At 49.2% G+C, this 16865-nt stretch overlaps 1 protein-coding gene across 1 annotated transcript; it reads left to right on the top strand.

The window, feature by feature from the left end:
- On the top strand, nucleotides 1-13839 carry Dhodh (dihydroorotate dehydrogenase (quinone)). Its single transcript, XM_032887861.1, has 9 exons — nucleotides 1-64; nucleotides 1965-2177; nucleotides 4221-4420; nucleotides 6129-6211; nucleotides 11085-11272; nucleotides 11578-11691; nucleotides 12398-12551; nucleotides 12688-12847; nucleotides 13311-13839. The coding sequence occupies exons 1-9, from the start codon at nucleotides 44-46 to the stop codon at nucleotides 13363-13365; spliced, it is 1188 nt and encodes a 395-aa protein (XP_032743752.1). The 5' UTR covers nucleotides 1-43; the 3' UTR covers nucleotides 13366-13839.
- Nucleotides 13840-16865: the final 3026 nt, after the last annotated feature.

Below are 16865 nucleotides of genomic sequence, written 5' to 3'. Positions count from 1 at the left end.
CCAATGGAATGCAGGCAGAGGCGAGCTTGGTGGCAGAAGAAGCATGGCGTGGAGACAGCTGAGAGTGAGTCGGGCGCGGGGAGGCTCACTCGTGGTGTGGATAACAGGCAGGGAGGGGATGAGGCTGGGAAACTGAAAGGCTGGAGCCCTTGAAGTGTGGCCTGCATGTGCGTAGCTAGGGGGATGCAAAAAGCAAGTGTGTGTGGGCAGAGGTTAGAGTGAGCGTGAGCGATCGCGGGCATTTTTTATTTTTAAATTGAGTTAGTATCGGGCCTTTGTGAGAACACACAAGGCCCACCCAAGGCGGAATGAAATAAGACATACGGCCACCCTTCTAGATCAAGTGTGGTCAAAATGGGAGTCCCGTGTGAAGAGCCCTTAGTTGTGTCCCAGGTTTCGAAAAAGTGCTCAGATACTGGTCCTTGACCCTTGAGCTATTTCTGCAAACTCCCCGAGGAGGGAGAATGAATACTTGGTTTGTGTTGCAGGCAAATCTGATCATATCCGCTACTTCCTTGTTTAGTGGACAAATCCCATTAAAAAAAAAAAGTGTAGACGTGAGCGTACGTGCGTATGTGCACGTGAGTGCAGGTACCCTCTGAGACCAGATGATTTGAGTTCGAGTTGTGAGCGGTGAGCCGCCTGACATGGGAGCTGGAAACAAACCATACCTCTGGCAAAGCAGCACTTAACCAAATCTGTTAACCAAATTTTGGCTGATACCTCTTTTATTTCTCCTGCCTCATTTAAAGCAATGCTTTCCTTTTAGTTCCAAGCAGCGGTCTCCCCCTCCTCCATCCTTTGGCCCTTCTCATTGGCTCCACCCACCTAGAGATCTCTCCTCCAACAGTAACCTCTTTAGCTTGTGTGTAACATTTGAAAGTTAGTTTTAACCTTTCATGATGTGTTCCTCTATGTCACTTGTCATGGCTCTGTATGTAGGTGGCCATTAATTTGTCTCTTGGACTACACTGTCCTGAAGAACGGGGACCAAGTCTGGTTTGCTTGCCTTTGGTGAAGGATTGAACGAATGCATTAGCCACTTATGGTCTGGCAGTGATAGCTACGAAAGGCATAATGAACCACTTTTGAACTAGGATTGTGGTTCTCTACCCAACAAGACTGAAGCTATGTTTATATTGCAACCGCTTTTATATTATACACGTATGATATTTCGGGCCAGTAACTCTTCTGGGTATAATTTTAAAGTATAAACAATCACCTCTTCCTTACTACAGAAAAGGAGAAAGGAAAACATGCATTTTAGTATGTAGAAGTCAGGACACCACTCGCCTATATAATATAGATGGTCAAGTGTTTAAGCCTCTACTTAGAAATGATCGCCACAGGTGTGCACTGGTTTGGTATCATACCCTTTCTGTGGAGGTTAGAGGAATGATGCTATTCTTGGTAATGTGTTGTGTAAGCGGTACAGTTGTCCTTCAATTACAAGGTACCAGCATTCCTGGAAAGGTCTCTCTGTGTGTGTAAAATTATGTGGGAGGTAGTTGGTGTTTGTGGTGAATTATAGCTTGTCCCTTGGCTCAGATAATTAATAGCAAAGTTCAAACATCATACAGTACACAGAGAAATTAGTGTGTCAGCTTTAAGCAAGGAATAATATTGACAGGGCTGATTTCTCTACACCAAGTCTGTTAGTCTGTTCCTTCATTAACTAGTAAAATTTTCCCATATGGCCCCTAGGGGGCGGTACTGCTTATCTTGAAAATCACCTAGCTGATCCCTTGAATATATTCAGGGCTAGAACCTGGGAATGCATGTGGATACAACCTCTATAAAGACTGGTGTGTGAGTGGGCGGGAGATGAAGGGGTCAGTGTAAGCAGAGAAGGGCTGTCACTTTGTGTAGATGTTATGTCCTCTGGGTGGGTGTGAAGGGCCAGGAAGAGTGCTGTGGCCTGTCCCGATGGGGGTCCCTGTGAGTCCTTTCTTTTCCCCCACTAGAAGCGGGCCCTGGATGCAGTCATCATCCTTGGAGGTGGAGGACTTCTCTTCACCTCTTACCTGACGGCCACAGGGGATGACCATTTCTATGCTAAGTACCTGATGCCGGGTCTGCAGAGGCTGCTTGATCCGGAGTCAGCCCACCGGCTAGCTGTTCGAGTCACCTCCCTGGGGCTCCTTCCTCGAGCTACATTTCAGGACTCCGACATGCTGGTAGGTACCCCTGGATCACCCTGAGTTACGCCGAGGTGCCCGGGGAGGTCACACTATTCAGCACTTGTACACTTCTCTGCTGTGACTGTGCTTTTGAGAGCTACAGGCTCATGAGCAGCTGGAACCTGGAGCCCAGACTGAGAAAGCGTCTTTTATTATACCCTGTGTGTACAGAACATCACGTAAGTGTAGTCTTTAATCCTCACAGCTATGCTTTGAGATAGGTCCTGTTCTCATCTCTGTCTACAGATGAGCAAACCACTGTACAGACTAAGCAAATGACTTGCCCAGAGTCACACAACTAGTGTGCGGCAGGGTCAGGATTCAAACCATGGAGTCTTAACTTCGGTGTCCAACCTCGGCCAGTGTCCTGCATTGCTGAGATCCCGGGGCTGAGCAGGGACATCTGGAGTCATTAAACAACTAATGGATGCAGGGGACAGTGTTAGCAGGGAAGGGCTGTCACCTGTAGATATTATGTCATCTGTCTGGGTGTGAAGACCTGGTAGGGAGGGTGCTACAGCCTGGCCTGACGGGTCCTTTCTTTTTCCCCACCAGAGTCAGGCCCTGGATGTTGTATCATCCTGGGGGGTTGAGGACTTAAGTTCTAGCCCCAGCCACAGCTCATTCCTCTGGCCCACCTGGCACCATTGCTGCACTGTGGTCAGCAGGAGACTTAGGGGAAAGCACCCACCCTCCCGGCGTCTGCTTCCCATAATCACTTGGCAGTTCTAAGGCACGTCTTACCAGATGGGAGACAGCAGTGATTGGAATGTGGGAACCCAGCAAGATGCCCTCAGACCTGCCTCGGGGAAGAGTCACTGTTTAGAATCTCGGGGCCCCTTTGTTGTGTGCGTTTCCCTTCTATACCTGAGTGTTCCTCTCATCCCATAGCAGTCAGTCTCCTGCAGCTGTTCAGTTTTGCCTCAAACACTAAAGGGCTTTTGTAGGATCAGAAAGGACATTTCTCTCTTAAAGCCTTGCTCCCCCCAGACTGAGTTTGACAGCCTTGGAACCAGTGTGAAGGGGAATCAGAAGGTGAGAGGGCCTGGGTGACAGGGTTATGTCAGAGCAGTGTGCCTCTTCCACCATTTCTCTGAACGCCACCTTTTTTCCTTTGAGATGGGTCCATGTTGTCCAGGTTGGTCTCAAACTTGTGGGCTCAAATGATTTCTGAGGCTCACTTCCCAAGCGACTGAGACCATGTGGTATATCCCACTGTATTCCCAGAGGCCTACACCTCCACAGCCAGGCTGATACTCTTAGCCCAATCTACCTCTTTAGTTCCTTGCTGTTTCCTAACTCCTCAGTTCGCTTTCACGGTTCGACTCTCCTGGGAAAGTGGGGGTGCTTTTGAAACACTTGGCTGCCCTGGCCTCCTGCTTGACCAGTTTAGCCATAGTCTCAGAGAGGCTTGACAGCACCCAGTCATGCAGCCAGGGTTGAGACAGCTACCCTCAAAGAGGGCCAGTTATAGCTGCACTTGCTGCCTCATGGTTCTGAAGTGCTGTGTGCTCACTTACTTTTCCTTGTGGTCTCTCATCTTCTGCTTTGAGAGCCTTGTGGCTTCTCCCTTGGAAACAATCACCTCACCTCTAAGAGCTCACTGGAGCCAGTCCTCTCTCCAACTCTCTCTGGTGCCCACGGGCTGGCTTTTTGCCCGTTGTAGAGGAAGGGTCAGCTAGGGCTGTGTACTAGACTGCTTATAGGCTTGCTGCACCATTGGTATCAGAGAAGCAGGACCCAAAGCCTGTCACCAGGTTGAGCAGATAAGAAGATAGCCTGTAATTGTACAAGATAGCTCCTGTCTCCTGTTTACTTATGGTGGGACACTCCCTCTCCCCCAGCCTGGAGACCTCATGGTGTCAGACTCCAGCAGGCACTGGGACACCTGCCTAGCCCCTCAGAGCGTCCTTCCTCCAGAAGATCCCTATTCTGGGATCTTAGCAAGCTCCAGGGGAATTCTGATACAGGATGCTGAGAACCCTGCTGTGAGACCACTTGGTGTAGCCTTGTATACCTCTGACTTTGTCTCCTTCCCAGGAAGTGAAAGTCCTGGGCCATAAATTCCGAAATCCAGTAGGAATTGCTGCAGGATTTGACAAGAACGGTGAAGCTGTGGACGGACTCTACAAGCTGGGCTTTGGTTTCGTTGAGGTAGGAAGTGTCACTCCCCAGCCTCAGGAAGGAAACCCCAGGCCCAGAGTATTCCGTCTCCCCGAGGACCAAGCTGTCATTAACAGGTAGGTGGGGGCTCAGCACCACAGGGCTCTCTTTCCCCCTGCTGGATCTCTGATGGAAGACCGCCTTGTGTTTTCTCATACGACAGAGCACTGGTTCACCCTTCCTAATGCTACAGCCCTCTAATACAGTTCCTCATGTTCTGGTGACCCCTTTCCCACAACCATAAAATTATTTTCGTTGCTATTTCATAACTGTAATTTTGCTGCTGTTATGAATTGTAATGTGAATATCTGATATGCAGGAGATGTGATATGTGACCCTTGAGGAAGGGGTTGTGAGGGATTGAGAGTGGCAGTGCTAGATGGGTATTCTGTCAGTGACTATTCAGGAGCCCTTTTGAACATCTGCTGTGTACCAGGCAGAGATCTCAGCCCAACCTTGGAAAACAGATGATGCTTTTCTGAGGGTTGGTGCTGGTCACAGAGAACAGCTTGGGAAGACATGGGACAGCAGACTTTACAGTGTGTTTAAAATACTGTTGCCCCATTGTCTGTTGCTGGCCTATAGGAATATAATGATTGTACATGTAATTTAGAATAATCTAATGGCTATAATATAATTTAATTATAAACAATTTATTCTAAAGTTATGTTGGCCTGCAGTCAATGTAAAAATCGTTGGTTAACGATTCTCCTTTTTTTCTTTTGGCTCATGGTCCTCCAGTACCCTGGGCTTGTGGTCCTCCAGTACCCTGGGCTTGTGGTCCTCCAGTACCTTGGGCTTGTGGTCCTCCAGTACCCTGGCCTTGTGACCACATGTTGTCAGCAGCCCTGGTCCTGCACAGGTCACCCTTGCTTTCAATGAGCAAGGCTGTGGTGTTCACCATGTACAGCTGCTCTTAGGAGGAGTCCTTCTAGCTGTATAAAGGCTTGCTTTGTTCTGTGCAGTTAGTAAGACCACAGAGGGAAGACCTTTCTACTTTTTGCTGCGTGATTTTTGGAGAGCTTCCTTGTGGGGATTGTGGCTGCCTTATGGCTGTGCTTCCTACTACGTGTTTCCAGAAACTTCCCTACAAATCACCGATCTTTCTGTTGTATTACAGGCAGGGACCGATATCTTTGGGAGTGGTATGTGTTTCTGATTGGTTGTTACAGTCTCAGGGTAGTGGCATTTAGTAGAGTCTTGTGACACAGGGAGTGGTGAGGGATAGGTGCCTGTGTTCTTGGGCACTTGTACACCTTGCTTTCTTGCTCATGTATGTGATATGTGTTCAGTATAGACCTGCTGAAGGGGTGGGTGAGTATTTACTACGTCAGCAGATCTTCACGCCACTGCTCATGCTGTTTTCTGGCTGTAAGCAACAGCGATGTGTCCAGACCCTGTTAGTTATCAGTCTTGTTGCTGGGACGAAACAATAAAAATGGCTTAAGGGATGGAGGGTTTACGCGGCTCTCAGTTTGAGGCACGAGCCCTCACGGTGGCAGGAGCCTGAGGCAGTGGGTCACTTTGCACCTACAGAACTGGTTCCTGAGTCACCTTCTCCTTCTGACTCAGTTTGGGATGGTGCTGCCTTCATTCATGGTGGGTCTTCCTGCTCATTTAACTTTTGGAAACCGTCTCAGACATACAGGTGTGCTTCCATGACGATTCATGGTCACATCAGTTGACAATGAAGAATAACCAGTGGTGACAGCATGGGGATGGTCTCCGTGCCTTTTCCACATTGTCACCCTCTAACCCCACCCACTGTGGGTTTATGTGCACCAGGTACGGATTCAACAGCCATGGGCTCTCGGTGGTGGAACACAGGCTCCGGGCCAGACAGCAGAAGCAGGCCCAGCTCACTGCAGGTAAAGCCAGGAGTTGGGGGAGGGTCTTCTTCCTCTGTTTGAAAGAAACATGGGGAAAATAAGGGAAGGGCACGTGTTCAGAAATAGGAAACAAACTAACAAAAAGGACCACACAGATCAACTCAGCCTCCTCCCCATGGGGGATTGTCCAACTTCCACCACAGCTTCAAAAAAAAAAAAAAAATTCAAAAATTAAATGAATGTTACAATTCAGCAGAACCTTGCTGATCTCCAACACCAGGTTGTGTCCTGGCTTGGGGGCTTGGAGGTCAGCAGAGAGCATGTGTGAGCTAAGATGTGAGCAGGACCTAAGCGCCACCTTCCCACATCCCACCCCGCTGTCCTTCTGTCCACTGTGTTAACTAACAGTGCATTCTGGGAGAGCTAAAGCTAAAACAGGGCTGTCACATTCCTTCCGCTCGCTCGGGACCGGCTGCCCTCAGGACTCGCTTTCCAAACAAACTTCACTTCTGATGGCTTTTCATGGGGATGCTCCAGGTGGTTCTCTGTGGTCTGCTCTGCTCTCTGAGGTGCATTTTGGGGGAGCCCGTGGCTCCCCTAGTGTCTTCTGTAATCCATGGAGACTTTTCTCCTTTGTTTGCCTCTGGAATATCTTTCAGGAGATCTTAGTCTCATTCGATGTCCTTGTAGCGTGATGAGAAACCGAAGGACTCCTGCATTTATTTGAGGAGCTAAGGGAGAAGGGGCTGAAGCATTTGCAGGTTCAGATGGGGGTTGCAGGACATGACAGTGTTTAAACCCCACTGGCTTTGATAGAACCAGAGACCCTGGCGGTTCTGCAGAACCTTGACAGTCTAAGCATGATGTTCTTCCATGTCTTCTTTTTAATGCCTGCAGTGCTGTGTGGGCCTGCAGTGCTGTGTGGGCCTGCAGTGCTGTGTGGGCCTGCAGTGCTGTGTGGGCCTGCAGTGCTGTGTGGGCCTGCAGTGCTGTGTGGGCCTGCAGTGCTGTGTGGGCCTGCAGTGCTGTGTGGGCCTGCAGTGCTGTGTGGGCCTGCAGTGCTGTGTGAGCCTGCAGTGCTGTGTGGGCCTGCAGTGCTGTGTGAGCCTGCAGTGCTGTGTGGGCCTGCTGTGTGGGCCTGCAGTGCTGTGTGAGCCTGCAGTGCTGTGTGGGCCTGCAGTGCTGTGTGTGCCTGCAGTGCTGTGTGAGCCTGCAGTGCTGTGTGGGCCTGCAGTGCTGTGTGGGCCTGCAGTGCTGTGTGAGCCTGCAGTGCTGTGTGGGCCTGCAGTGCTGTGTGGGCCTGCAGTGCTGTGTGGGCCTGCAGTGCTGTGTGGGCCTGCAGTGCTGTGTGGGCCTGCAGTGCTGTGTGTGCGAGCTCTACTGCCCATTCTCCCATGTCCTCCCTTCACCCTCACTCTGTGCCCTTGCATTCACTGGACTGAGGCCAAGTCCTGTGTCCCTGCTCTGCCCATTGCTGCAGCTAGCAGCTTCTAGAAGCTTTGCCAGCACCATTCCTAGAAACAGGACAGGGGTTGATAGAAGAGACGGTGCTCTGTACAGAGTACGTCAACCTTTCCTGACTCCAGCATCCTGTCAGTGTGGACAGGCGACCACTAAGGAAAGTCCAGTTCCTTCATGAGCCCCACACTCTCCATCCAGTCTCATGCTAAGGCTTACACGTGATCCTGGCCTGTTGGCTGCTACACGAGAAGCTTCAAAACCTTGTCCTATATAACTAGTCTAGTCCCGTGCCCCAGCCCACTTAGGAAATTAGTTACACACATCTCACTTTTAAGCTGATGACCAAGAAGGTGAATGGCTGTGGGAAGGTGCCCCCTCATCTCCGTTTTGTTAATTTGGATTCTCTCCCTTTTAGTTAGTTTGTATAACTATGTCAGTCCTACGATTTTCTCATAGAAACTCTCAACTTCTGGTTCACTGAGTCTTTATATTGGTTTTGTTTGTTTCTATTTCATTCATTTCAGCCCCGAGTCTGATTATTACTTTTGGGTGTGATTTCTTCTTTTTGTTCTAGAGCTTTGAGGTATGCTGTTAAATTACTAGTATGAGATCTCTATTTTTTTTTTTTTTTAATGTTGGCACTTCACTATGAACTTGTTCTTAGAACCGTCTTCATTGTGTCCCATAAGTTTGACTATGTTGTGTTTTTTTTCATTCAATTCTAAGATGTTTTAAATTTTTGTCTTGATCCATTTTTCATTCAGTAGAGAGTTGTTGAGTTTCCATGAGTGTGTAGGCTTTTTCTTGTTTCTGATGGTGTTGATATCCAGCTTTAATCCATGGTGGTCTGACAGGACATTGTCATCTGTGGAGACTTGCTTTGTGTCCATGTTTGTGTAGCGAAAGTTCCATGAGTTGCTGAGAGGAGGGCAGATCCTTTTGTGCTTGGATGAAATGTTCTATAGATACCTGCCAGGGCCGTTTGGTTTTATGCTATCAGTTAACTCCAGCATTTTTCTGTTTTGTTTTTGTCTGGTTGATCTGCCTCTTGGCAAGAGTGGGGTCTTAAAGTCTCCCACTGTAAATTGGTGAGGGGTCAGTATGTGATTAAGGCTGTAGTAGTGTTTCTTTTTCTTTTGTTCTTTTTTCTTTTTTTCGGAGCTGGGGACCGAACCCAGGGCCTTGCGCTTGCTTGGCAAGCGCTCTACCGCTGAGCTAAATCCCCAACTCCAGTAGTGTTTCTTTTATGAACTTGGGTGCACCTTGAATTTGGTGCACAGATGTTAACAATTGCAATGTTCTTGGTGAATCTTTCCTTCGGTAAGTGTCCTTCCCTGTCTCTTTTGATTATTTTAGTTTGAATTCTATTTTGTCATATATTAAAATGTCTACACCTGCTTGTTTCCTTGGTCCATCTGCTTGGAATATCTTTTTCCATACTTTTACTCTGAGATGGTGTCTATCCTTGATTTTAAACTATATTTCTTGGATGCAGCAGAAGGATGGATCTTGTTTCTTAATTCAGTCTGCTAGTCCGTGTCTTTTTTATTGGGAAGTGAAGGCCATTGATGTTGAGAGGTATCGATGGTCAGCATTTGTGATCTCCTGTTGTTTTGTTGGTGTGGTGCGTGTTCCCCCCATTCTTTTGATTTGCTGGCTGATATTGTTTATTCTTGCGTTTTTCTCGGGTGTGGTTAACCTCTCTGGTTGAAGTTTTCCTTCTAGTGGCCTCTACAGAGCTGGATTTGTATAGATGCTGCTTACGTTTGGTTTTGTCTTGGAACATCTTTCTTTCTCCATCCATTGTGATTGGAAGTTCCCTCACAGTTTTTGCTATTCTTTCTTTGTTCTGTCAAAAGACAAAAGTCTTTTGATTATTATGTGTAGTGTGGAACTCTTTTTCCGGTCCAGTCTACTTGCTTCATGTACCATGACAGGCAAGGTAAATTTTCTTCTATGATTTTGTTGAGAATTTTTTCTGTACCTTTGACCTGGCTTTCTTCTCCCTTTGCTAGCCCTGTTATTCATAGATTTGGTTTCATGGTGTCCCAGAGTTCTTGGCTGTTTTGTGCCTGGTATTTTTTTAGAGTTAACATTTTGTTTGACTAAAGGTATCATCTCCTATCTTGTCTTTAGTGTTTGAGATTTTCTCTTCCATCTCTTGTATTGCATTAGGGAGGCTTGCTTCTGAGATTTCTGCTCTGGTTCCTAAGTTTTTGATTTCCAGATTTCCTTCAGTTGGGGTTTTCTTTCCTGACTCCATTTCCTCTTTAGTTTTTGAGCTGCTTTCTTTATTTCACTCCTGTACGGGTTTCATAGATTTCCTTTATGGGCCTAGTCACATCCTCGCAGGACCTTGATCGTATCCCAGTAGCTGTTCTGATGGCCTTGTCTGTGCTTCCCTATTTTGCATTTCTCAGGGCCTGGTGTGGTAGGGTTGCTGGGCTCTAGAGGAGACATGGCATCCTGGCTGTCACTGTGTTTTTATGCTGGCATCTAGGCACCTGGATCTGAGATGGCTGTCATACTAGGTGCTGACCTCTGCTCTTGCCTTTGTTGGGTTGGTGTTCCATTCCTTGGTTTCTGTTGCCTCCTAGGAGAGTGTGGTGGCTATGGGTTGCCTGGTAGGGAATGCTTCTGAGATCCTGCCAGTGTGGTCCCTGGTGGTCCCGGGTAGAAAGTGTGTCCGGGTGTTGGGAGCAGACACTGAGGAGTGAGCGTGAACTACAAAGTGGTGCTGAGAGGGTCCACATGAGGGAGGAGACTGGGTGCGCTCATGGGGTGATGGACAGAGAGGAAAGAGAGGCCACAAAGGAGATGACAGGAGGGAGAGTGAAGGTTGCCTACCTGATTCCTTGATGCGTGGGATTTGGGGGTTTGCATTGCCTCCTGGAGCTGAGGGGATGGGGTGGTGGGCGCCCCGAGGGGATCTGTGTGATCTGCTGGGAATGGGGTCTCACTAAGTTCCCGGAGCTCCCTTTTGCCTTGGGGGCCTGATGTTAGGGGTAAGCTAAGAACGTGCTCCAACGCCAGATGACATCCATGGCCCTGCAGTTTTTTATTGTTTGTTTGAGACTGCGTCTCATGTAGCCCACGTTGGCTTTGAACGCACTATGTTGCTAAGGATGGCCTTGAACTGATTTTCGTGCCTGTACCTCCTAAGAACAGATTACAAGTGTCCACTATGCTTAGCTTCCTATAGTTTTTCTGTTACTTCTAGTATTAGGCCTTCTAATTTCTCCATTTAAATGTCAAAAGAGAAAAGGCCGAGTGTGCACACATGTGCACGGAGTGGATAAGCTAGTTCCCAGGCATCAGGCAGCTCGCTGCGCCAGGCACGAGTGGTGCGCCATCTCTGTCATCTGGTTCAAGAAGGTTCGGGTTTGGGGACTTCCATCCTGTACTTAAAGTGTTGCCTGGGACACTGTGAGGACAGACTTGGTATTTACAGATGGGCTGCCTCTGGGAATAAACCTGGGGAAGAATAAGACTTCGGAGGATGCTGCTGCAGACTATGCAGAGGGTGTTCGAACCCTGGGCCCCTTGGCTGACTACCTGGTGGTAAACGTGTCCAGCCCCAACACTGCTGGTCTGAGGAGCCTACAGGGGAAGACCGAACTGCGCCACCTGCTGTCCAAGGTGTGTCATTACGCCATGCATGTTCCTTTTCCCCAGCCTGGCTTTTTCATTCTTCACAAGGAGGTTCAGGACCACTAAGGAAGCTGTTCTCGTGTGTCACGGTGCCCCCGGGACTGTGTGTGGATGGGGTTGACCTTCCACTGTGCAGTACTGGGACGCACTTCCTTGCTTGTTTTCAGGAACAAAAATGAAAACCCTTGAGCAGTTATCCCAAGGGGAGAATTGCTGGTGCTGGTTGACTGTATGTAAAATACTGATCTGCCCTGCTGGGCTGTGCTCTGAGGTCCCTGGCTCTGTCAACCTAGGTGCTGCAGGAGAGGGACGCCTTGAAGAGCACACGGAAACCAGCAGTGCTGGTGAAGATTGCCCCTGACCTCACGGCCCAGGACAAGGAGGACATTGCCAGCGTGGCGAGAGAGGTTGGAGTCAGGGTGGGGCGGGGCGGGGCAGGGCAGGGCAGGGCAGGGCAGGGCAGGGCAGGGCAGGGCAGAGGCAGCGGCAGCCTTCATTGTCCATTGCCTGCCTGCTGGGATAACCTAGAGTGTCCTGGTTGGTAACTTCCTTTCTGTGATGTGGAAGGCTGTCTGTCTGTCTGTCATTGCAGAATTCATCTGGTGGCAAACAGTGATTTTAAAAACATGTTTGTGAGTCTATTTCTTATATTTCTGGTTGTGAGCCTAGCCTTTAACGGCTGAGCCATCTCTCCAGCCCGTGAGTCTATTTCTTATTCCTGATCTACCGTCACCCAGAAAGGATGTGCTAGTCTTTCTGCCAGCCTCAGCTGGGACTGGAACACTGTCTGCCCCCCTTTCCAGCTAGTCTGAGCACTAGGCCTCTGACTAAGGAGGGAAGAGGGAACACAGGAGCCCAGCAGCCCTAACTTAAATCCTGGTTCTCCTTCATGCTGCCTGAGGGCCTCAGGTAAGATTGATTCTTCCAGACAGCTTGCTCTAAGGGGCCAACCCTGCTTAGGCACTGTGATGGGCTCAGTGTGAGACAGCTGCTTTCTCACCCTGAGAGGCTCCGCTTCTCCAGTCAAGATGTAGGTGAGGCTAGTGAGAATCTTGATTTCTTTGAGTCCCTCAGGTCCATGGCTTGAGACGGTTTCTCTCTCTCACACTATAGCTGGGCATCGATGGACTGATTGTCACAAACACCACAGTGAGTCGCCCTGTTGGTCTCCAGGGTGCTCTGCGCTCTGAGACAGGAGGACTGAGTGGGAAGCCACTCCGAGATCTGTCGACTCAGACCATCCGGGAGATGTACGCCCTTACCCAAGGCAAGGTGGCTTTGGATATGTGTGGAGCCCGGGTTCTTCACGCGTCCTCTGTGTTTGCTGGGACTGGGGGCTGAGGCGTGGTGGAGACCTGGGTCCTTACACCTTCCTTCCTGGCGTTGCTATATGTTCTCTGCAGGCAGGATTCCCATTATCGGGGTTGGTGGTGTGAGCAGTGGACAGGACGCCTTGGAGAAGATCCAGGCAGGGGCCTCCCTGGTGCAGCTCTACACAGCCCTCATCTTCCTGGGACCACCAGTCGTGGTCAGGGTCAAGCGTGAACTAGAGGCCCTTCTAAAGTGAGTGGGGCTGGATGCAGCTTGAGACAGGGAGGTTGGCCAGAGAGGTTAAATGAGAAAGTGACACTTGTCATTGGTCTGTTGTGCACCCCCAAAGGGCTGGAGGGAAACGCTGATGGCAGGGTGGGAAGATTTCTGTGCTGCACCTTTGACCAAGGACCAACAGTGCCAAGAGAATTCAGAATGAGTCTGAGGCAGTGCTGGTTACCAGGAAAGGCCTGTCACTTTCTCAGGCCCCTGGGATGGAGGAGTCCTAGCAGAAAGAAGCAGGTAATGAATTTACATGGACTCAGCGTCTTTCTGGGAGCTACAGGATATAGTTAGTTGCCTCCCTTCCTGCACAGAAGGCCTGGGGACATTTGCGCAGCTGCCTTGGTGAGGGTAGAGTAGAGGTCACAAGGTGTGCGGGCTGGGGTAGTGAGCCAGGTGCCCACGGTGACCACACTGCTGCTTCTCTTTCCAGAGAGCGGGGTTTTACCACAGTCACAGATGCCATTGGAGCAGATCATCGGAGGTGACCATACGTGCCAGAAGTCCCATCCAGATTGTGCCTTCGAACTCAGGCGAGCTGTGTGACTGCACGTGAGGGAAGAGCCGTCTCAAGCCATGTCCCTTGAACTGTGGCCTGGACGGACTACACAGGCCAGTCGTGGGCATCACTAGCCAGTGAAGAACTTCTCTAATCACTTGAGGAGACCACAAATCCCACTGTCACTCCCTAGATCTAAATCCTGGGATTGATCAGTATCAGAAGGACATTGGCTTCTTGGGAGGAAAAATCATGGAGAAAATAAAGCCATTTAAACCTGTTTTAAATCCCATCCCTTCTTGGGGGCCAAGTCTCTGCCCAGATTCTGAAGGTCCTCCTGAGCCTCTACTCCCTGGTCTGTAGGGGGCTCCCCAGGACGCTGCCTTTCAGTTGACCTTGGTTTATTTTAAATTTCTGACTTTGAGAATATTTCAAATGTAGTCAAGAGTTGCAGGAAATGTCAGTGCAGTCTGTGTGTCCTTCCTTCTGATCCACCAGGGATCACCATTTGTCAAGTGACTTTCTATCCCTCTCTCTTCATATAAACACATGTGCACAGACAACGCTAGCTATACGGTTATTGCTAAAATAACTTCATTTTCCTTCAAGACAGGGTTTCTCTGTGTAACAACCTTGGCTGTCCTGGAACTTACTCTGTAGACCAGGCTGACCTGGAGCTCACGCAGCATGTGCCACCACACCCAGCAAGTGGTGAACATCTGAAACATCTCGAAGGCAGTGTCATCACGGCTTTCCCCAGGCGTGCTTCGGCATACTTCTCAAACACACTTTACTGCTTAAATTTCAGAATCGAAGTGTCTTAGTTAGGTTTTTTATTGCTGTGATACAACACTGTTAGCAGAAGCAACTCGGGGAGGAAAGGGTTGATTGGATCTTATAGTTCTGGGTCATATTCCGTCATTGAAAGAAGTTAGGGCAAGCAAGATCTCAAGCAGGATAGGAATTGATGCAGAGGCCATGGAGGGTGCTGCTTACTCGCTTGCCCATGGCTTGCCCAGTCTGATTCCTTATAGCACCCAGGACCACCCGCCCAGGGGCAGCACCCCCCACAGGGATCTGGGCCTCCCATATCAATCATTAGTCAAGATAGGGCAGCACAGGCCTGCCCACAGGGCAATCCGGTGGGGGCATTTGCTCAACTGAGGGTCCCTCTTCTGATCATTCTAGCCTGTGTCAAGTGGACCTAAAAACTAGCCAGCACACTATGCATTATTTTTGAAGATTAAAACTTGCAGTAATCTTAAATTTGTAAAAGCTCCTATTTCTTCAGTCCTCACTCTGTGGAAGTGATTTCTGTTTGCAGAATGTCTCCTCAGACTCCCCTATACGTGGAAGCATCCACACGTGTGCCCACCCTGCTGTGGGAGTGCGCTCACAGCTGTTTGGTTTTTATCCAGGAACACAGGACAGACAGTCTGCAGTTCCTTCACTGTTGTGAGATGGCGATGTGAGTGTTGGTCAGTAAGATGTACATAGCCAGTCCTCTTTTATAGTCACGTGATGATTTCCAGTATTTGATTGTCTCCTAGAGCCCCAGTGGACATCTTCGTCCATGCTTCTGCTTGGGAGTGTAGAGGGGCTGGTGCTGAGAGCTGTCAATGGCTGTCAGCCCTGGTGTTTCACACTTGGAGAAAGTCAGCTGGCTCACCCAGTGATTTCCCTGATGATCTTCTGAGGTGGGTTCTGTGGCCAATACTTTTGTCCAGTTGCCCATGAAGACCTGAACAGGAGAACATGCCATCCACATAGGAAAGTGGGAGGTGGACATGGTGTGTAGCAGTTTGGGGGTCTAATCCAGAGAGCTCGGCAGGTCACTGGTGGTACCATTCTGGGCCTCATGACAGGACTGTTAAGTGTGAGCTCCTTGGGCTCTGCTCTTAGTGGAGAGGGTGGTCAGCCAGAGGCTCTGCTGGAAGTGGACCTTGCCCTCTAGCTCTGGGCCGTCCACCCGGCTTTCTGACTTGGTAAGAGAAGGCTGAAATCTTCACACCTGCTGTGGCATCTCCACTTTATGATTATTGGAACTGGCTTATGGGCCAGATGCAAATTCCCAGACCTAACGGGTACATCAAAGGGCTCACCCCAGCTGGGCTGGGAGGTCCCCAGCTGTGTCACTGAGGTGGGGGGGAGTGGGGATGAGCTGGCCTGGGAAGAGTTACTTCAGGTCACTGCGGCTCAGGGCTCTGTCAGGACTGCTTTATTAAAGGAACCTGAGCCATGTTTAAAAGATGCCCACAACATGCCAGGCTAATATTGTGTTCTTATCAGCTATGGGCATCTGCATAGTTTGTGTGCCTCAGTTTCCAAATGTGTAAAAAGGGGTAAGAACTGTACCGGTCTCGGACGGACTTTTGTGGAGTCCTTAGAACATCGCTTGTTACATCCCAAACTAAGAAGCGTTAGCTGCTGTTTCTAATATTACTCATCATAAAAGTCTTGGGTGCCGGGGGAAGAGGGGGCAAAGCTTTTGAGGGACTAAATAACTCCAGAAGAGTCCAGGCCCCAAGTTAAATCTTGATCTTTGGAACCTGGGTTAAGAAATCAGCTAGGAGTCATGTTGTTGTGGTACTCCTAGAGCTGGGGGAGCAGAAACAACAGGTCCCTGGGACTCTGACCATCCAGCCTAGCCTACTTGGAGATTTCCAGGCCAGTGTGGGACCCTGCCTAGGAGTAAGAAACGCAGATGGTGCCTGAGGAACAATTCAAGTTGTCCTCTGGCCCTCCCACATTGGAACATGCACACACATGCAGACTAGAGAGATGGACTTCAACTGAGTCTTAGTACTCAAAACGGTTTTTTTTTTTTTTTTTTTGAGTACTTGGGATCAACCCTAGGGCTTTGAGAATGCTAGGCACGTGATCAGCTACTGAGTTACAACCCTGGTTCTACCACTACTTAAAAAACAATCAAACCAAAGGTACTTCATGTGATTGGGTGGATGGTGCTGGCCTCCAGCAGGAAGTACAGATTTCTTCAAACCAAAGGTACTTCCTCACCTGACTGGGGAGATGGTGCTGGCCTCCAGCAGGAGGTACAGGCGATTTCTTCAAAGTCTGCTGGTAGTGTCTTCCCAGTACTGTGTCTGGCTTCTCCAGAGTGGCAGTTTACAAGAGAACAGACCAAAGTTTTGGGTACCTTTTATGACTCAGGCTTGGAAGTTTACTAAGCCACATTCACTGCGAGGTTAACAGTTTTCGCTCTAAATAACAGGATGCATGTCAAATATGAAGGAAGACATACTTTTAGCGTAGGCCTGTGATACTATGAGCAGCGTGTACAGTAAAGTTCATGGCTCTTTATCGGAAATTCTCGTTGACCTGGGCATCTCATAGTCTACCTGGCAACTGTAGTTAAAAACAAGCCACTTAATCTAACCCGCCATTCAAGGGAGGGGAATTAGTTGCCAGATGCACACGGGTTCTTGTATAGCCATGGCTGACTTGACACTTTTTATGTAGCCCAGGCTG

The sequence above is a fragment of the Rattus rattus genome, chromosome 17, assembly GCF_011064425.1.
Source record: "Rattus rattus isolate New Zealand chromosome 17, Rrattus_CSIRO_v1, whole genome shotgun sequence".
Classification (NCBI taxonomy): Eukaryota; Metazoa; Chordata; class Mammalia; order Rodentia; family Muridae; genus Rattus; species Rattus rattus.
The sequence above is the reverse complement of the archived record's forward strand: the minus strand, read 5'-3'. Positions and strand labels throughout refer to the sequence as shown.